The sequence below is a fragment of the Monodelphis domestica genome, chromosome 2, assembly GCF_027887165.1.
Source record: "Monodelphis domestica isolate mMonDom1 chromosome 2, mMonDom1.pri, whole genome shotgun sequence".
NCBI classification, from domain to species: Eukaryota; Metazoa; Chordata; class Mammalia; order Didelphimorphia; family Didelphidae; genus Monodelphis; species Monodelphis domestica.
The window spans coordinates 178,728,223-178,746,887 of record NC_077228.1 but is presented as its reverse complement, the minus strand read 5'-3'; the positions used below and the strand labels follow the sequence as shown (position 1 = coordinate 178,746,887).

At 36.0% G+C, this 18,665-nt stretch overlaps 1 protein-coding gene across 1 annotated transcript in view; it reads left to right on the top strand.

Moving 5' to 3' along the window:
- The window catches only part of MED13 (mediator complex subunit 13), an 89,524-nt gene extending 82,751 nt beyond the window's left edge, over positions 1 to 6,773 (top strand). The window contains exons 28-30 of the mRNA XM_007481770.3: positions 453 to 626; positions 2,101 to 2,201; positions 2,546 to 6,773. Coding sequence (XP_007481832.1) covers positions 453 to 626; positions 2,101 to 2,201; positions 2,546 to 2,678 — 408 coding nt within the window. The 3' untranslated portion in view covers positions 2,679 to 6,773. The remainder of the gene's footprint in view (positions 1 to 452; positions 627 to 2,100; positions 2,202 to 2,545) is intronic.
- Positions 6,774 to 18,665: the final 11,892 nt, after the last annotated feature.

Sequence of the window (18,665 nt, the reverse complement as noted above, 5' to 3'; positions counted from 1 at the left end):
TAGGTCTTCTTAAGTTTTATGGTTCTCACAGTAGCAGTTGTGTGTGTGTGTGAGTGATCCCTCATTTTAGCCACATGATGATAATTCCATCTCCTTTTCCAGTAATGTTTCCATAGTTCTTTGTGCAATGTCTCATACATCATGAGCAAGAATAGTATATAGTTTCTTTCCGTCCATACAGCTTTTCATTGCCTTTTGGTACTTTGGTTTCTCAAAGGTTGTGTTAGTCTAAAATTCACAACTATAAAGCATCAACAGGAAAATATGTTAAAAAGGTGGGTGTATTTATGGTGACAAGTAGTTTCAGATCATTATATGCACTACACAGTTTCCTAAATAGAATCCAAAAAAACCACACCAAATGTCATAAATCATATTATGTTTTTATGTGGAAAACTCTTTGTTATTCTCAGATGAACTCTTAAGTTTTATCCCTTTTATCCATTCTAAAGGGTCAAGGTACAGATCGGCTGCTTTCGACAGAATCTCATGATGAAGTAACAAATATTCTTCAGCAACCATTGGCCCTTGGTTACTTTGTATCAACTGCCAAAGCGGGTCCATTACCTGACTGGTTTTGGTCAGCATGTCCTCAAGCACAACATCAGTGTCCCCTCTTTCTTAAGGTATTATTTGTATGCATTTTACAGATAACGTGGGGGGGGGGGGGTCAAAGGGGTGTGTGTCACTCACACACACACACACACACACACACACACACACACACACAGACTGACTGATAAGTTAAATTTTCATTGTAAACATTCATAGCTCTACACATCAGAGTTTAAATAAAGGGATAGAGAAAGCATTAATGAATCAGATTAATTTAAAAGTGTACCACATACATTGTAGGAATGAGGAGCACACCTTTCAGTGGGAGTAACCATGCTTGCAGTTGAAATTTTTTTAAGCATTTTTATGTTTTGAGATTAAGTCCTGAGGGCTAAGCATGTTGGTGCCAGATTTAGAGCAGACTCTTTAGTGTTTGGCTCACTGTAATCCTAAACTTTTGCACTCAAGTAGTCCACCAACTTCAGCCTTTCTATTTTCAGGGATTACAGACAAATGCCCAGCCATAGTAAATGTTTTTAAAAGAGTTTTAAAAAATATTTAGATACAATATGAGTCCTTGAATGGATGTAAGAACGGTCTTGTGTTTTATTTTAGCAGTACACTTTAAAAAAAAAAAAGTAAATAGTTCCTATAGTTGCTATTAAGCTTTGTGTGGTGATACCTATGTGAAAATGTCAATGAGAGAGTAGACTCATTTGTTCAGGATTTCTGAAAGATTAATTGACTATGCTAATGGGGATTATGTCATACACCTAGATAGCTCCCATCAAGGCAGTATTTATTTTCATTCCAAATCATTTCCTTCCCCTTTGTCCTGCCCCAATCCTAATTGATTAGTTCTCATATCTAGTACAAGGAGTTAAACATATATTATGAAAACTATACAATTGGTCTCCTTTGTGTAATCCTTTATATTTTGTTTTATGCATTTCAAAACAATATACTGAGATGGTATCACCAGAAGGGGCCCATGGCATACAAAAAAAATGATTAAGAATCCTTGATCCAGTGGATTTGACCTCTAGCAGTACAACAACCATCAAAATTCCTGAAACTTGTTTATAATGAATGTTACTCATAGAATTATAACCTGAGGGGGTAGGATAGCCGTATTTCCTATAATCTTCTAATATTATCAATTATAACTCTTGGTTCCAAATCATCTGGTAATTTAGAGCTTTACTTTCAGTGTTAGTTTTCTTAGGTTTACTTACTTACCCCTTTCCAGGTTCAGGGCCCTGAGAAGCAAATACAGCTATGTAATATCGGCATTATTGACTTGAAAACAAAAGTGGGTCATCTCTCAGACGATTAAAAATGTTGTGATTGAGATTTGATTCCTACTGATTAATTACAGTTCATCTTGAAATCTAGGCAAGTTGATCAATATAAAATTACAGAAATCTTTGTTTAAACTGGTTGTGCCTTGATAGGGAAAAAAAAAAGAATGGCATCTCAATATTTCATGATAACTCCACTTATTTGTATAGAATGAAAACATTCTCGTTTAATTTTCTTTCCTAGGCCTCTTTGCACCTCCATGTGCCTTCAGTGCAATCAGACGAGCTGCTTCACAGTAAACACTCCCACCCACTTGACTCAAATCAGACTTCAGATGTCCTCAGGTATTGGCTTCTTTTACAATTAAGATAGAAATTTGGTTTTCCTTTAGTGACTTGATACATTTAGTTTTTTGTTTTTTAAGGGAGTTAATATTTGGGATGGAGCTCATGTAGAAGACCTTTTCCAAAAGGAACTTCTGAATGACGTGGATTAAGTGCTTTGTTTTTTTCCCCTTCTAACTACTAGGCTCAATATGCTTTTGAACACTTCTACTTCCCTGCACCCTCCCTCCCCTATGCCCCGCTTTTTTTAGTTACTTTATTAGAAAAATTGCATTTAGCACATAAATGTTTCTAAATACTACACTGTAAATAAAATGACTTATGAAACATATTTTTTTTTTCAGGTTTGTTTTGGAACAGTACAATGCACTCTCCTGGCTTACCTGTGACCCTGCAACCCAGGACAGACGGTCATGTCTCCCAATTCATTTTGTGGTGCTGAATCAGTTATATAACTTTATCATGAATATGCTGTGATCTTCTGAACTGTGCAAGAAAAGAACAAGGAAAAGAGATTTTATTTCATTGCAGGACTAAGTTATAATCTTCTCAGTGCAAGTCATTTGTGATGGGGTATCATTCTTCTTACTTCAACAAATATTGTTTTGACCCGGGGGGAGGGGGCTGTAACCCTGCTGTTTTTCCACTGATCATATACCGAACTCTTTAGGATTATGATGATTGATCATACAAAATGTATTATAACATTTTAGTAGCAAAAATTAACCTTTTTTTTCCAGTCACAGTATTTGTGAAAGTAATGAGCCATAGTGCCCAGTCATGTTAAATGAATATTAAAAGCATGGAGAAGAGACACGAGGAACAATGAGTTCAGCATATGGCTTCAGAACATCAAGATGTTCTTGTATTGGATTATAGTACCTAGTATTCAAAAATGCCTGCATCTTATTTATTGTAAGTTTTTAAATGTATAAATTGTCTTATATTTCTTAACCTCTTTTATAAAAATTTTCCTAGAAGGTTTATACTGCCTTCTTGCTTTAAAGCAATTGGTCTAAAATATATGTAATCGTCTTAATTAAAAGTTGCAGTAGGGTTGCTTTTAGAGTATTATTTTTTTGTAAGGGGGTGGGTGGGACAGTAAATTTGTATTGTCTTGATGTACAGTTTAATGGGGATAGAGGGGGGTTAATGTCCATGCCATTGTGTGTGGAGGATTTACAGCTAAGCTGTAGTTGCAGAGTACATGTACAGTAATGAAGTTCACTGTGTTTATAAATTGAAAAGGTACCGGGTCTTACAGCATTTTATATATCACACCTTTACAGAGTAACATGATGGCAATATACAAGTGATATTGTTAGGTGGTTTAACTTGTAGTGAGAATATAATTAATTCTTCAGTTACATTTTGTACTATGGTTCAGGGCTATGACTACTATTTCAGACCTTTTCCATTAATAGAAATTTAGTGTTTATGAAATATTTGCTAGATACTGTTATCCTGATGTTATTTTGTAATGTTTAACATCATACTGAAAAGATTCTGTTTCAATGCCAAGATCTAGACATGCTAAGTTCTATGACATCTCTATAGGGTCTTACTAGAAGGTTGAAATTTAGCCCAGCTCTAGCCATTTTACAAATGTTTTTAAAAGCAGTCACTCTTGATTTTTTTTTTAAGAGATCAAGTATGCGTGGGTGTGTGGGTGTGTGAATGGGGGCGGGGGTGTGTGTGTGCAAGCAAACTGTGGTGTAAATAGATTCTCAGTGAATTCTGGTATTCAGACTCTATTCCACTAGTGAAATAACCATTTTCTAAACTTCTTAAACCCTTTGCCTTTCTTATTTATTTAATTTCCTTGGTTTGGAGGTGGCAGTCCCAAACACTAGAGTCCATACTTAATCATCACACAGCTCAGATAAGGTGCATGCCAAGGAGGTTCTCACCTCCCTAAAGAAGGGACTTGAATTTGAGGGACTTTAATCACCCCCCTTCCTTCATCACAACCCCAACACCCCCACCCCCTTCCTTTTTGCACATGCCAAGATGATGGCTGCAGTTATGCAGCTTCTACTCCCTTGAAAAATCCCTTCAACAGTGCTGTTCACATGAGAGCCCATTAGCCTCCTATTCGGAGGTAGGACTGACTTGATTCCGTAAAATGCCGCCTAGTCTACCTATTTCTCAGAAGCAGTCTGGTAAAACTCCTGTTAAGTGCACTCACTAATCCTCTACAAGGACAAAATCACTTGTATTTACAAAACTCCAATTTGGTTTTTGTTGTTGTTATTTTTTTTTTGTTCCTGAAACTCCTGTTTCATAAATACAAAATAACTATCTGAATTATCACTTTCATATGAACAACCTAACTTCTTTGAATTGTGTATATAAAAATATTAGCAACTCTTGTTTTTGTACAAAGAAAATGTTCCATTGATGACAAAGGTTTTCAGTCATTTCTTCAAAATAATAGTGCAATCCAGATGGTCAACTTATTTTGATATTGAAGTGTAAAGATCACATCTCTGCATTAATTTTTAAATTATGCTAACACAATACAGTCAGTTGGCATGTTTTGTTCTATAGCTTTTTAAAAACTTGGCTGGGATATGAGGGAAAAGAGGCTAATTTGGAATTTCTAAAAGTACCCCTTTTTATATTTTTAATTCAGCAATGAATTGTCTCTTAATTTCCGTTGTTGAAATTTGTTAGCCTGAAGTGAACACGCCTCCAGTTTGAAACCAGGTAGAAGTAAAATTTTAAACTCTTGTCAGTGATTTTTCTATTTGTAGCCATAAGAAGGAACCAGCTTCCTAGATAATGACATCCAGGAGCATAATATACAGTTCAATTTATGTGGGCTAAATATTCCCCAAACATAGGATTTGCTGATAGGATTCCTTCTCTTCACCTCTCTCCTTCCATTGTGCTCCCCTTCCCCCCACATGTCAACTGAAAGTCAAATTGCAAATTAATAGCCATTAGAGAAGGTCAGGAGACCCACTTCAGAAAAAAAAAAATTTTAAGACTTTTATGCAGGATGATGGATCTGCTTGACATGATATCCATTGCAGGCAATGGACACATTCATACCAGCAGCGGCAAGAAGCATGCTAAAGTTAACCTATTTGGCTTTTAAATAAAATATTTCTTACCTGTTGAATCAGTTTTCTCAATAGTGATTAACATTCTACCCCTAGGGTGGTAATGACTAATTTATTATACTGACTTATCTATAAAACTGTCACAGATGGGTAAGAGCAGTTTTTTAATGTGCAAGCTAAATATTACAGTTTGTACCAATGGATCATCAACAACTTGAATCCTTGTTCATTACAGTGCTCATATCTGTGTTCTGTGCAGTTGTCCATTAGGAAGCAGGGTGAAAGTTCAGTATTTGGGGATTTGAAGTGATAGTTACATGATGTCTGCTTCCAGCCAGTCAGAAACATCTAGCCATACTTTTCTTATGCAAGCCATTCAGTTATCAGGACTGTGAATTAACACTGTATGAATAAATTTCTGTACACCTTATTGTTTGGCCAGATGGCCACCAAGTGTACTTATGTGTAATCCTTAAATTTTAAAGTAGCTGTAATTTTTAAATCTTTCTAAACTTTTCTGAAACCACTAAAATTAAGCTCTTACTACTTAGTCAAATATCCTCAGCTGTATTCGTACTCAATTGTCAGTATGGCACAGATTACTGTATTAAAATATTCTCCTTTCGTCTTCATATTTACCTTCTGAGGTAATTTTTTAACTTAATGTGTTACTACAAAGATTTGCAGATCTTTAATCAAGCACTATGTTAATACTGTAATATCAAAATACTATGTCGCATTATTTAAAATGTTCAAATTGAATAGATTAAAAGGAAGTTTTTAAATGCTGTTGCATCATATAATTTGCTACACAACCACCTATGGCATCGCATATCAGTCTAATACATTTAATGTTACACAAAAGTAATGCATTGGTCTGGGTTTTCTCTAAAGACTTTAGTTTGTCTAAATTAAGTAAAAATGTTCTTGGCTTACTTTTGTTTGACAAGACAAAATATATCAGCTGGATTTGCCTTTTGGGGTTTTTTTGTTTGTTTGTTTTGTTTTGTTTTTTTGGTGGGCCCAGAACTGTGGTTCAGATTTTTTATTTATGTGTTTTCTCTTTCAGTGGAGTATTAACTAGCAAAACTGGATTTGGGACCTAAGAATACTCCTCATGTTGACTTTTTCATGAAGTTTTAAAATAGCTTTAGATTTCAAGGTAAACTGGATTTGCGGACCTTAAAGTTATGGGTTTAAATTGGATTGTGACATCATTACTGGACATGTCAGCAGCATCATAAACCCTCTTAAAACGGCCAGGTCACTTTAATAAGGGGAGTTTTTAAGTTCTTATTTAGCAATGACATTTAATATGGTCCAATTGTGTTTTTTTTAACATGATAAAAAAGAGAATAAGGAACAAACACTATTGCTGCCGAATGCCATAAACACTGAGTTGTACAAATTGTGATTGAGGAAATGAAAAAAGGTTTATACTTTTTAAAAAAAAAAGAAAAAGAAAAAAAACTTCAAATGGAATAAATTATTCATGAAGCCTTCATTGTGGTGTCTCATTCTATTGACCATATTTCTATCTCAAGCTTATGCATATATATATTAGGAAGCAGCTATTCCTAACATGTCGTCGTCCTATAAATGGGAGTAACATTCTAGAAAATCATTATTTCAAAACATCTTTAAAACTCATCCATCTCTGAAGTATTCCTTGAAAAACATGTATATACATGTGTTTGTATATGCATATATTCAAATATCTTTGAGACCATTTACCTTAAAACATTGATTTATTTAAAGAAGTAAAAGAAAACTATCATTTAGAATCAACACAGCCTTTAGTTTCTAGTTTCAATAGTAGCCCAATATGTTTTGCATACGTAAAATGGGGCATAAGAAAATGCATTTGTTTCTAATTTATGCTGAAATTAGCCATGTTCTGTCAATTTTGATGGAACCAATCTTTTGACTTTCTGTCTTAAAACTTTTTTTAAAATCTGATCAAATGACCATAGCTGGAATTTGTTGCTGTCATTTTGACATGGATGGATGGATGGATGGATGGATGGATGGATGGATGGATGGATGAAATTTTTAAGTCAGTAATTCTTTTAAACAAAAGGTATATATTGTTGAAATTGGAAAGTATACAATGAATAATGCTGCCTCCTACATTTTACATCATTTTTTGATCACTGACAATTTGCATTGCTTCTGGTTATTTCTACACTTTTACTGCAGTACCATATATTTAAATAAAAATGACTGAATGCAAAACAAAGTTTCTATTTTGTATTCACTTATAGTTGCAAACAACTTTACTGTTTTTATTTTCCACTTTAAAGCTGAGAAACTTCTTGCTACTGTGGGATCATTTCTCCAAATAAATAGTTTTGTGACTAACCCAATTAAACATCCCTTTTCTTGAGATTACATATGCTTTTGCTTAAGGAACTTAAGGTTACTGGAGATTCAAGGAAATCATACTAAGTAACTTTTTACAGTTCGGTAAGAGGAATATATTGTTAATTCCCCCCAAACTGCTTAAATAATGTTTCTCCCAAAGTTAGGACTTGTTGAACTATTAATGATTGCCAGTTTGCAAAACACAGAATGCTATTTTTATTAACCTCTATTAGAGCAAGGGGTTTTAACAGTTTTTTTGTGTCATAGATACCTTTAGCAATCCAGTGAAACCTATGGACTCCTTGGATCAATGTTTTCAAATACAATATATAAGAAGCCAAATAGGTTGAACAATTGAAAGGTTTTTTTTGATGCTGTATTTTAATTTTTAAAAATTTAATTTACAGAAGGTAATCAATGGCCTCCCCATTGGGGAATTAAGCCCCAGTCATCTGTGTGATAGGCAGGAATACTTACCACTATACTAATGAAGATATGTGCTCAAATGATTTTTTTAAACAAGCATACAGACCTCAAGTTAAGAACTTCTATCAGAGCTTCAAAAATGAATAAATTTAGATGAGTAAATTTATAATTTATTGTTCCAGAAGCTGTATTATGCTGAAGGGAATATTTAGTAATCTATGGTACTATAAATGCAGTGGGAAGTCAGTAATACTTGTCACTTGTCTTTTGGAGTAACTAGAAAGTGATAGGTAGTACTAACAGCAAGAAAGAAAGATGGCTAGGACATTTGAAAGTAAAATGACTAACGATAAATCCTGTAGTTTGGATTGAGATTAATTATAATAGGATAGGAAACTTCATCTTAAAAGTTCTAGCAATTGTAGTGCAAAACAGATTGCAGTAGGTATTTCAGTTATTCAAATTGAAAATCAGGTTATTTAAGGTCATTTTGTGGATGTGGCTTACTTACCCCACATCAGAACTGTAGTCTGCCTAAGTAAAACATCTTTTGAGTTGCCAAAAAGTTGTTACAGTTGTGGACCCTTGTGCTCTCTTGGGCAATTTATAAACCAGGAGTCAAATCCTCTAATATATACAAAGGAGACTAGTGAAGGTTATACTTTTATCTTGTAAGAGATTTATACCTGAATTTATAGTTCTGTTTTGGCAAAAGTTCTAGTACATGAAGATTGGTATGACCTATCTTAATAAGTAATAATATAAAGTAGTTTGTAGTAATGAGCAATTTATTGAAATAGATTTTTGAAAAAAGTCAATATAAGGAATCAACTCTATAAACATGTTACATTTACTCTGATTTAAAAAGGTTTAGCTTATTCTGCTTAGGTAAGGTGGTTTTTTTTCTATAAACCATGGACAAGGAGCATATCCTCCCTAACAATCACATGTATACAATAATCAAAAGTAGATTGGAAAACCAATTTTTCAATTCCCAATGGAAATTGTGAAGATGGGATTAACTCTCCCCTATTTATTTAGATTTTAGCCACCAGGAATGTATATACCCCCACTTAATCCTTAAGTAGGGGGGAAGGGCTATTACCCCACGTGTGCTAGTGAGTGACAAATCAAAAACGCTGACTGTCCCCTGGGCAGTCTGAAGCAAAGTTAAAGCTGCCATTGATCCCCATAAAAAATGTAAAGGGAAGGCACAGGAAGTAATGCAAAGAATCGTCTTTAAAAATGGTGGTAACTTCCTGTGAGATTTTGCCCCTTGGAACTTGATCTTGGAGGAGTTCAGGCTTGAGACCTCGGACCCTTTGGACTGCCACTTGTGTGAGTGAAAAGGCCGATTCCCTTTCCTAGTTTTTCTGGAAAGACTAACCTCTGGAGAGGCCCCTCATCTTGGGGAAGGCCTTGTGGCTAGAATCTTTGTTTAATTTACCTCTGGGTCCCCTGTTTGCTGGGGCCTCTGAAGCCCTGCCTGGTTTGGACCAGGCCAGAGTATCTCTCCTTATTTTCCTTATTTCACTCTATTTGTAAATAAACTACCGTAAAAGTCATTTTGACTTGAGTAATTAATATTGGCAACCATACTCATATTCAGTCCAGCCATAATTTTACCCTTTACAGAATAAATCTGAACGTATTTTATATTATCACTTCGTATTATATGGCTGAAGCTTTTGTTCATTTATTCTCCAGATCAGTTTGAATTCATCTGTGTGCTCTAGGAAGTGAGAATGAAGATTTTAATGAAACCATGTTTTCCTTAAGAGGATTTTTTTTCCCTCAGCTTAAGAACAGACAAGTATATACTTAAAAATAAATATGAGATGAAATTGCAGAAAGCAAGTTTTATATGTTTACTTACATGTGTTTTATACAGTAAGCATGTAGGTAAGACATGAAATGTGTTTGATTAGTCTTTTAAGTTTATAATACTATTCAGTTTGGATACTTAAACTAATGGGTCATAAGCAAATCTTTTCACTTTGGGTCTTATATTCTATATTCTGTAAAATAAAGGGGCTATACAAGGGAACTTCTAAGATCTTTTCAAAAAGCATTTATCCTGTTTTAGTTGCCTTTAAATCAGAAGTATTTTTTTGGCTATTAAATATTTACTAAGTACTTTCTATTTTCCTGTAATGGTTTGCATTATAATTTTGACCCACGCATTGGGAAAAGACCAAGCCAAACATTTAAACACCTAGTAGGTGCTTAATTAGAGAACTTACTCTGATGCCCCTTAAGGTTCTGACCCTAGGTCCTTGTAGATTATTCCAAAAGAGCATAAACTCTGGTAGGTTCTACCATGTTGGAAATGATGTAGAGTAGTCTTGGCAACCACCTACTTTTTGAGGCTTATTACCAAAATGCCAAAGTCATGACCCATGACATCTCATGAACCAAAAGATACAAAATGATCCTCAGTTATACCCCATTGTACTTTTATAGTGAGAATGGTGCAAAAGGAGGGAGATATTGCTAGCAATCAGCATTCACTCAACTGTTGGTACTCTAAATGTTAGATCTTTGTCCCATTAATGAACAAACGAATTGGGTAAACAACCCATCTGTCTTGATATTTTTTTCCATGTCTAGAGACAGGCTGTCCTGTGTTCAGATCTGGTCTCAGATACTTCCTAACTGTGTCACAGGGCAAGTCACTTCACCATTATTGCCTAGCCCTTGCCAGTCAACCAATACATAGCATTGAAGAAGGTTTTAAACTGGGGTGGGGAGAAGTTACAGCTGAATGCGTTGATGGCTCATGAGCTCTCCTGAGTGCAGTAAAAGTTTGTAGTTGGTGTTGCTGTGTTAATTATTTATACACACATTTTATTAGCATTTATAACCATTTCAGAATAAATGTAATAAAGAAGCATTTGTAAATATTTTTAGGAAGAAAACCAGAACTGAAGAGATTATTTGCTTCTTGAGTGTTCAAAATAAGATCTGCAAGAAGGGTGAATAGATGTAGCAGCCAAAGACAGTAATAGCAAGAGTGAAAGTGGGAAACTTCCTTCTAAATTTACACAAGGAGAGAAGGTGGAAGTTTAGTGGAGGGAAGAGGCTGACATGGTAAAATAGGCCATGATACAGTAAGAATAGAAATTTTTTCAGGGACCACAAAAGAAAGATACAGACTCAAATGGAAACAGTGAAATCTGAAATAATGATTGGGTCAAAGAACAAATCACAAAAACAATAATTATGTAAAGGAAAACTATAATGATGAAACTAAATGTCAAAATTTCTGGTATGTAGCTAAAACAATCCTCAGTGAAAAAATATATCCTTACAAACATAGGTTAACAAAATTGAAAGGATCAATTCACTGAATATGCATTTAAAAAATTAGAAAGCCAGCAAAAAAAAATTACAAAGTAAATAAAAGGAGATTTAAAATTGGAGCGGAAATGGGTAAATTGGAAACAGTTCTTTTAGTTTATCTGATTAAAAAGAGCAGAAAATCAAATTGGCAATTTTTTTGCACAGCAAAAGAACATTGTGTACAAGTGCATGCTAATAAAGCTAAAGATACAAAAGAAATTGAGGAATATCTTTAAAAATGTAAAATACTTAAATTATTATTAAGACCAGATAGAGACCTTAGCCCAGTCTCAGAAAAGAGACTATGTCTAGCTATAAAGGAAAAAAACTTCTGGTCTCCATGGATTGACAGGAAACTGGCCAAATTTTTAGAGAACAGTTAGATCCCATACTTCTCAAGTTATTCCCAAAATTTGAGAAAGGAAACACCCTGCCACAATCTTTTTTTTTTTGAGTCAAATACAGTCCTAATATCTAAGGCAGGTAAAGCTAAAACAAAGAGAAAACTAGGTTACTATCATTAATGAACTCAACTCATTTTAAATAAAATCCCATCAAATAAATTTCAGGGAATTATCTAAAACAACATTCATTAGGACCAAGGAAGATTTTACCAAGCATGCAACAACGGTTCAACATTAGGAAAGCAATCAACATAATATTAAAAACCAAAATATCCAAAACCAGATAATCTCAACAGATGCAGAAAAAAACCTTTGGCAAATTACATTTATGCTAAAAACTACAAAGTATAGGTATAGAGGGACTTTTTTTCAATATAAAAAAATCTCTCAATATAAGCATTATATGCAATGGGGATACACTATTATCCTTTCCAATAAAAAATGGTCATAAAACAAGGATGCTCCCTCTTCCCACTATTATTTGATATAGTTCTGGAAGTGTTAACCATAGCAATAAGACAAGAGAAAGAAACTAAAGACAAAGATAAAGAGGTAAAACTATTCCCTTTTGCTGATTTGCTGATTTACTTGGAAAAAGAAACAGCAAAGATACTAATTAACACAATTAGCTTAAGCAAAGTGGCCAGCTACAAAATAAATCTCAAAAATCAATAGCATTTTATATAATAACAAAACAAAAAACTAATAGGAGTATCTCATTCCAAATAAATGCAAAATGTATAAAATATCTGAAGATTGACCTAAAAAAGCACATAAAAGACTTGTATGTCAAATACAAGTTGCTTCTTAAAGGAAAAAATATAAATAGCAGAGCTTATGGCTAGGTCATATCAATATGATAAAAATGACAATACTGTAAAAGTTCATTTAAAATTTTAATGCTATAGCAATCAAATTACCAAGGGGATACTTTAATAGGCAGAAAGGTAAAGAGAGCCCAGAACAAAGCCTTAGTTAGTCAGCATGAAGATCCTACAAAGACGAGAGCAATCTAGCAGCCATAACAAGAGACACAAGTAAATCACAAAAACCAAGCCATCCCTAGCTGAGCAGCAAGACATACTGAGGGAGAGACTGGAGGTAGCATGTATTTGACCACCACCCAACAGAGAAAATGTTAACGATTCAGGTTAAATTTGAAGATGTATCCTAGATACATTTCTCCCAGTGAGAGAGCTGGTTGTTGAACATACAGCAACACATCTATGTATTATATTAAGATGGTCTTTGAAGTCTCTCCTAATTCATATAGTGTAATATCATTTGATCCTTACAATTACCCTGTAAGATAGGTAGTGTGTTTGTATTTGTTTCTCCAGGAGCAGTCATAGTTCTAGGTACATAGTAAAAAAGGCTTGTAGAATTGGACATCCTCCGGCTTATAACCACTCCTTCATAACACAAAGTACCTAAAAATAAATACAATAATCCAGACTGTGTTCTGACTAGGAAAGAGGACTATCACCTCCTTTTTTTCTGGGTATTATTCCTTTCAATGTAGTATAAAATTGTGTTGACTTTTTTGATTACCCTATCCCATTGGTGACTGTTTTTAATCCACTAAAACTCCCAGCTACTTTCTCATACAAACTTCCTACATCATTGATTAGGCTCATTTTTTCAGTCTATGTAGAAATTTCATCTTATTACATCTGGCCCCTTATTTTGGTCTAAGATATAGACTCCGACTTTCCCCTGGGATCTCAGCTGCATGTCACCTACAAGTTTGACAAGCATGCCATAACTGTGCTGTCTTCTAAGTTCATGATGTTAGAAGGAGTAGCTAAAAAGACAGGAAATACTTAGCCTGGGAAAGAGAAGACCTGGAGAATTAGAAGGCAGAACCAGAAGCAATGGGTAAAAGTTGCAGTGACATCGTTAGACCTGACTGCTATCTGGAAAAAATTCCTTATAATTTGAGCTTTCCAAATCTAGCCTCAGACACTTCCCAGCTGTGTGACCCTGGGCAAGTCATTTAACCCCCATTGCCTTCCCCTTAACACTCTTCTGCCTTGGAACCAATACACAGCATTGATTCTAAGATGTAAGATAAGTTTTAAAAAAATCATTTGAGCTTTCCAAAAGTGGAATAGATTTAACTCGAGCTAGGGGAAGGTGGGAAATGCCAGAGAGAGAGGGAAAGTTGTCTTAACTATAGGTTTCTAGGAATCTTTTTGTTTTGCATTTCTGCTTCTAACCTCATCATTTGATTTGGTACAGCTCTCTCTAATGTCACCATAGATCTCTTAATTGTCAAATTCAATTTTTTTTCTCATCCTAATCTATCTATTCTGCTGACCACCTTCTAGAACCTTTCTATGTCTTTATGAAATTATTCTCCTGATTCTGCTCCTACATAATAAATGTTTAATAAATGATTGCTGCTTGCTTTCCAGTCTAAGTACTCAGTCTCCTTTGCTGGCTCATCATATGTATATCATGCCTCTTTAATTCTAGATGTTCCCCCAGGCCACTGACCTGGGTCCTCTGCCTATATTCCTTTTGGTGATCTCATCAGATCCCATAGTTTTTTCATCTCTATACAGATGTCTCTCAGAAATATGTTCCCAGTCATTTGTGCTGCAGTCCAATATCATCAATTCCCTATTAGACCTTTGAAGCTGGGAGTGTAAAGTATCTCAAACACAATATGATCCAAACAAAATTCATCATCTTTCCCTAAAAAACCCACACCTCTTTCTAATTTCTCTGTTAATGTTGAGGGCACCATCATCCAGTGTTGTAAACTAGCTTTGTATTAGCTTTGTAACTTTGCGTCATTCTTGACTCCATACTCTCAAAGCACATATCAAAACCATTGCAATTCTTTTTTTTTTTCATTTAAATTAATTTAGTCAATTTATAACATTATTTCTTGGTTACAAGAATCATATTTTTTCCTTCCATCCCCTAATCCCACCCTTCCTGTAGACTTTCCTTTCTACCCCCTCTCCCTTCTTATTTTTCTCTTGTTTTCTTTACAGTCTTTTTATATACTACCCCCCCCACCCTGTCCCTCCCTTGTACTGCTTCCCTCCGCACCAGTCCATTTGTTACCCTTCTACTTCCCTATAGGGCACAAATCAGTTCTCTGCCGCAATGTATTTGATTGTTCTTCCCTCTTTGAGTCAATTTCAATGCACATAAGAGTTGAGTATTTCCTACCTCCAACCTCTTTACCCTTCCAGTGTATTGATGTTCTCCCCACTCCCGCCATGAGCTTCTTTGTGGCATATAAACTTATCCCTTTTTGTTTCTTTTCCCATTTCTTTTAGTAGTAACCTCTTTTTTTTTGGCTCTAGTTGTGTGTATGTATATATATATATGTATATATATGTATTTATGCATAAATATATCTATATACATATTTGTGTCTTGGCATTTCATCCTATACAGTTTGACACTGTTCCCTCTGAGTGTAATTCTTCTAGCTGCCCAGGTGATAATAACATTTAAAAAATAAAAAAACCTTACCTTCCGTCTTGGAGTCAATACTGTGTGTTGGCTCCAAAGCAGAAGAATGATAAGGGCTAGGCAATGGGGGTCAAGTGACTTGTCCAGGGTCACATAGCTAGGAAGTGGCTGAGGCCAAATTTGAACCTAGGACTTCCTGTCGATAATAACATTTTTTAAGAGTTACCAATGACCTTTTTTCTTATAGGGATATGTATCATTTTAACTTATTGAGTCTCTTTAAAAAAAAGGGGGGTTCGACTTCCGGTTAAGATGGCAGCTTAGAGAAAGCTGAAGTTCAGATCTCCGGAAAACCCTTCCCGACCGATCTCAAACTAGAAGCTCCTAAGGCGCCGAAATTCAAAACGATCAACAGCACAGACCCTGGGAACCCTCCTCCTGGACCTGGACCCGGTTCAAAAGGTACGGCTCCCCTTAAAAGCCAGAACCCGAGATCCCTCGGACCTCAGGGGTAGGAGCGCAGAGTCCAAAGCTCCCGGAAGCAGCAGCCGCGCCGGGCTCAGAGAGCAGGGTCTGAGGAACAACAACCCTCAGGGTCTTCTACCCAAGTCCCAGTCCGGGTGAAACTTACTGCCTGGGGCCTCCGCTGCAGAGAGCTGGTCAAAACAACAGCAACCCTCAGGGCGGGCAAGACAGCCTCACGGGCTGGATCCTGCTATCCAAGTCTCAGTGAAAGTCTGTGCTCTCGGAGCTTGGGGAAGCAGCAGCCCATCCCCCCGCAGGCCGACGAAACAGCCTCACGGCCAGGGATTCTGAAGGCAACTTCCGGAAATCGAGCCAGGGGGAGAGTGTGGCCTCGTGGTCCGACCCTTCCATTCCAGTTCCAGTGAGGCATATTCAGTTTAACCCAGGGAACGCTCATAGAACCAACATCTGCCCAGGACTAAAGCCTCTGATCACCAGACAAAGACAAGAAAAGCCAATCCTCCACGTTCAGAGATGACAAACTCCACAGAAGCACAGAAGCCCCAAAATACCAAGAAAAATAAGAAGAAAGGGGCGACTCTGGACACATTCTATGGAGCCAAAATACAAAATACAGAGCAGATAGAAGAAGATATACAAGAAAATTCTCCAAAATCTTCCAAAGGAAATAGAAACTCTCCACAAACCCATGAAGAATTTGAATCAGAAAGGACCAAAAAGATGGAAGCCCTCTGGGAGGAAAAGTGGGAAATGATGCAAAAGAAATTCACGCATCTACAAAACCAGTTTGACCAAACTGTAAAAGAAAACCAGGCTTTAAAGCAAGAACTAATAAAGCAAAGCCAAAACACCAAGAAATTAGAAGAGAACATAAAATATCTCACCGACAAGGTGATAGATCTGGAAAACAGGGGGAGAAGAGAAAATTTAAGAATAATTGGACTCCCAGAAAAGACAGAAATAAACACCAAACTGGACATGGTGATACAAGATATAATCAAAGAAAATTGCCCAGAGATTCTAGAACAAGGGGGCAATACAGCCACTGACAGAGCTCACAGAACACCTTCTACACTAAACCCCCAAAAGACAACTCCCAGGAATGTAATTGCCAAATTCCAAAGCTATCAAACAAAAGAAAAAATCCTACAGGAAGCCAGAAAAAGACAATTTAGATATAAAGGAATGCCAATCAGGGTCACACAAGACCTTGCAAGTTCTACGCTGAATGATCGTAAGGCATGGAACATGATCTTCAGAAAGGCAAGAGAGCTGGGTCTCCAACCAAGAATCAGCTACCCAGCAAAACTGACTATATACTTCCAAGGGAAAGTATGGGCATTCAACAAAATAGAAGACTTCCAACTTTTTGCAAAGAAAAGACCAGAGCTCTGTGGAAAGTTTGATACCGAAAATCAAAGAGCAAGGAATACCTGAAAAGGTAAATATTAAGGAAAGGGGAAAAATGTTATCTTCTTTTACTCAAACTCTCTTCTATAAGGACTACATTTATATCAACCTATGTATACTAATATGTGGGGAAAATGTAATATATAAATAGGGGGTAAAGAAAGACCAAATAGAATAATGGTTCTCACACAAAGATTCACAGGGGAAGGGGAGGGGAAGAAAACACCTATAAGAAGGAGAGGAAGAGAGGGGGGGGGGGGGTTTACTTAAACCTCAATCTCAGGGAAATCAACTCTGAGAGGGAAAAACATCCAGATCCATTGGGATCTTGAATTCTATCTTACCCAACAAGGGTAAGGAGAAGGGAAAACCAAGGGGGGGAGGGGGAGAGGGAGAACAAAAAGGGAGGGAAAGAGAGGGGGGAGGGGGAGGGAACAAAAAGGGAGGGACTAAAAAGGGAAACATCAAGGGAGGGGACAAGGGGGACTGATTCAAAGTAAATCACTGGACTAAAAGGTAGAGCCGAAGAAGAAAAGGTTAGAATTAGGGAAGGCAATCAAAATGCCAGGGAGTCCACAAATGACAATCATAACTTTGAACGTGAATGGGATGAACTCACCCATAAAACGTAGACGAATAGCTGAATGGATTAGAATCCAAAACCCTACCATATGTTGTCTTCAAGAAACACACATGAGGCGGGTTGACACCCACAAGGTCAGAATTAAAGGATGGAGTAAGACCTTCTGGGCCTCAACTGATAGAAAGAAGGCAGGAGTGGTAATCATGATATCTGATAAAGCCAATGCAAAAATAGACCTGATCAAAAGGGATAGGGAAGGTAATTATATTTTGTTAAAAGGGACTCTAGACAATGAGGAAATATCATTAATCAACATGTATGCACCAAATAATATAGCACCCAAATTTCTAATGGAGAAACTAGGAGAATTGAAGGAAGAAATAGACAATAAAACCATACTAGTGGGAGACTTAAACCAACCATTATCAAATTTAGATAAATCAAATCAAAAAATAAATAAGAAAGAGGTAAAAGAAGTGAATGAAATCTTAGAAAAATTAGAATTAATAGACATATGGAGAAAAATAAATAGGGATAAAAAGGAATACACCTTCTTCTCAGCACCACATGGCACATTCACAAAAATTGACCATACATTAGGTCACAGAAACATAGCACACAAATGCAAAAAAGCAGAAATAATGAATGCAGCCTTCTCAGATCACAAGGCAATAAAAATAATGATTAGTAATGGTACATGGAAAACCAAATCTAAAACCAATTGGAAATTAAACAATATGATACTCCAAAACCGTTTAGCTAAAGAAGAAATCATAGAAACAATTAATAATTTCATCAAGGAAAATGACAATGGCGAAACATCCTTTCAAACCTTTTGGGATGCAGCCAAAGCGGTAATCAGAGGCAAATTCATATCCCTGAAAGCTCATATTAACAAACAAGGGAGAGCAGAGATCAATCAATTGGAAATGCAATTGAAAAAACT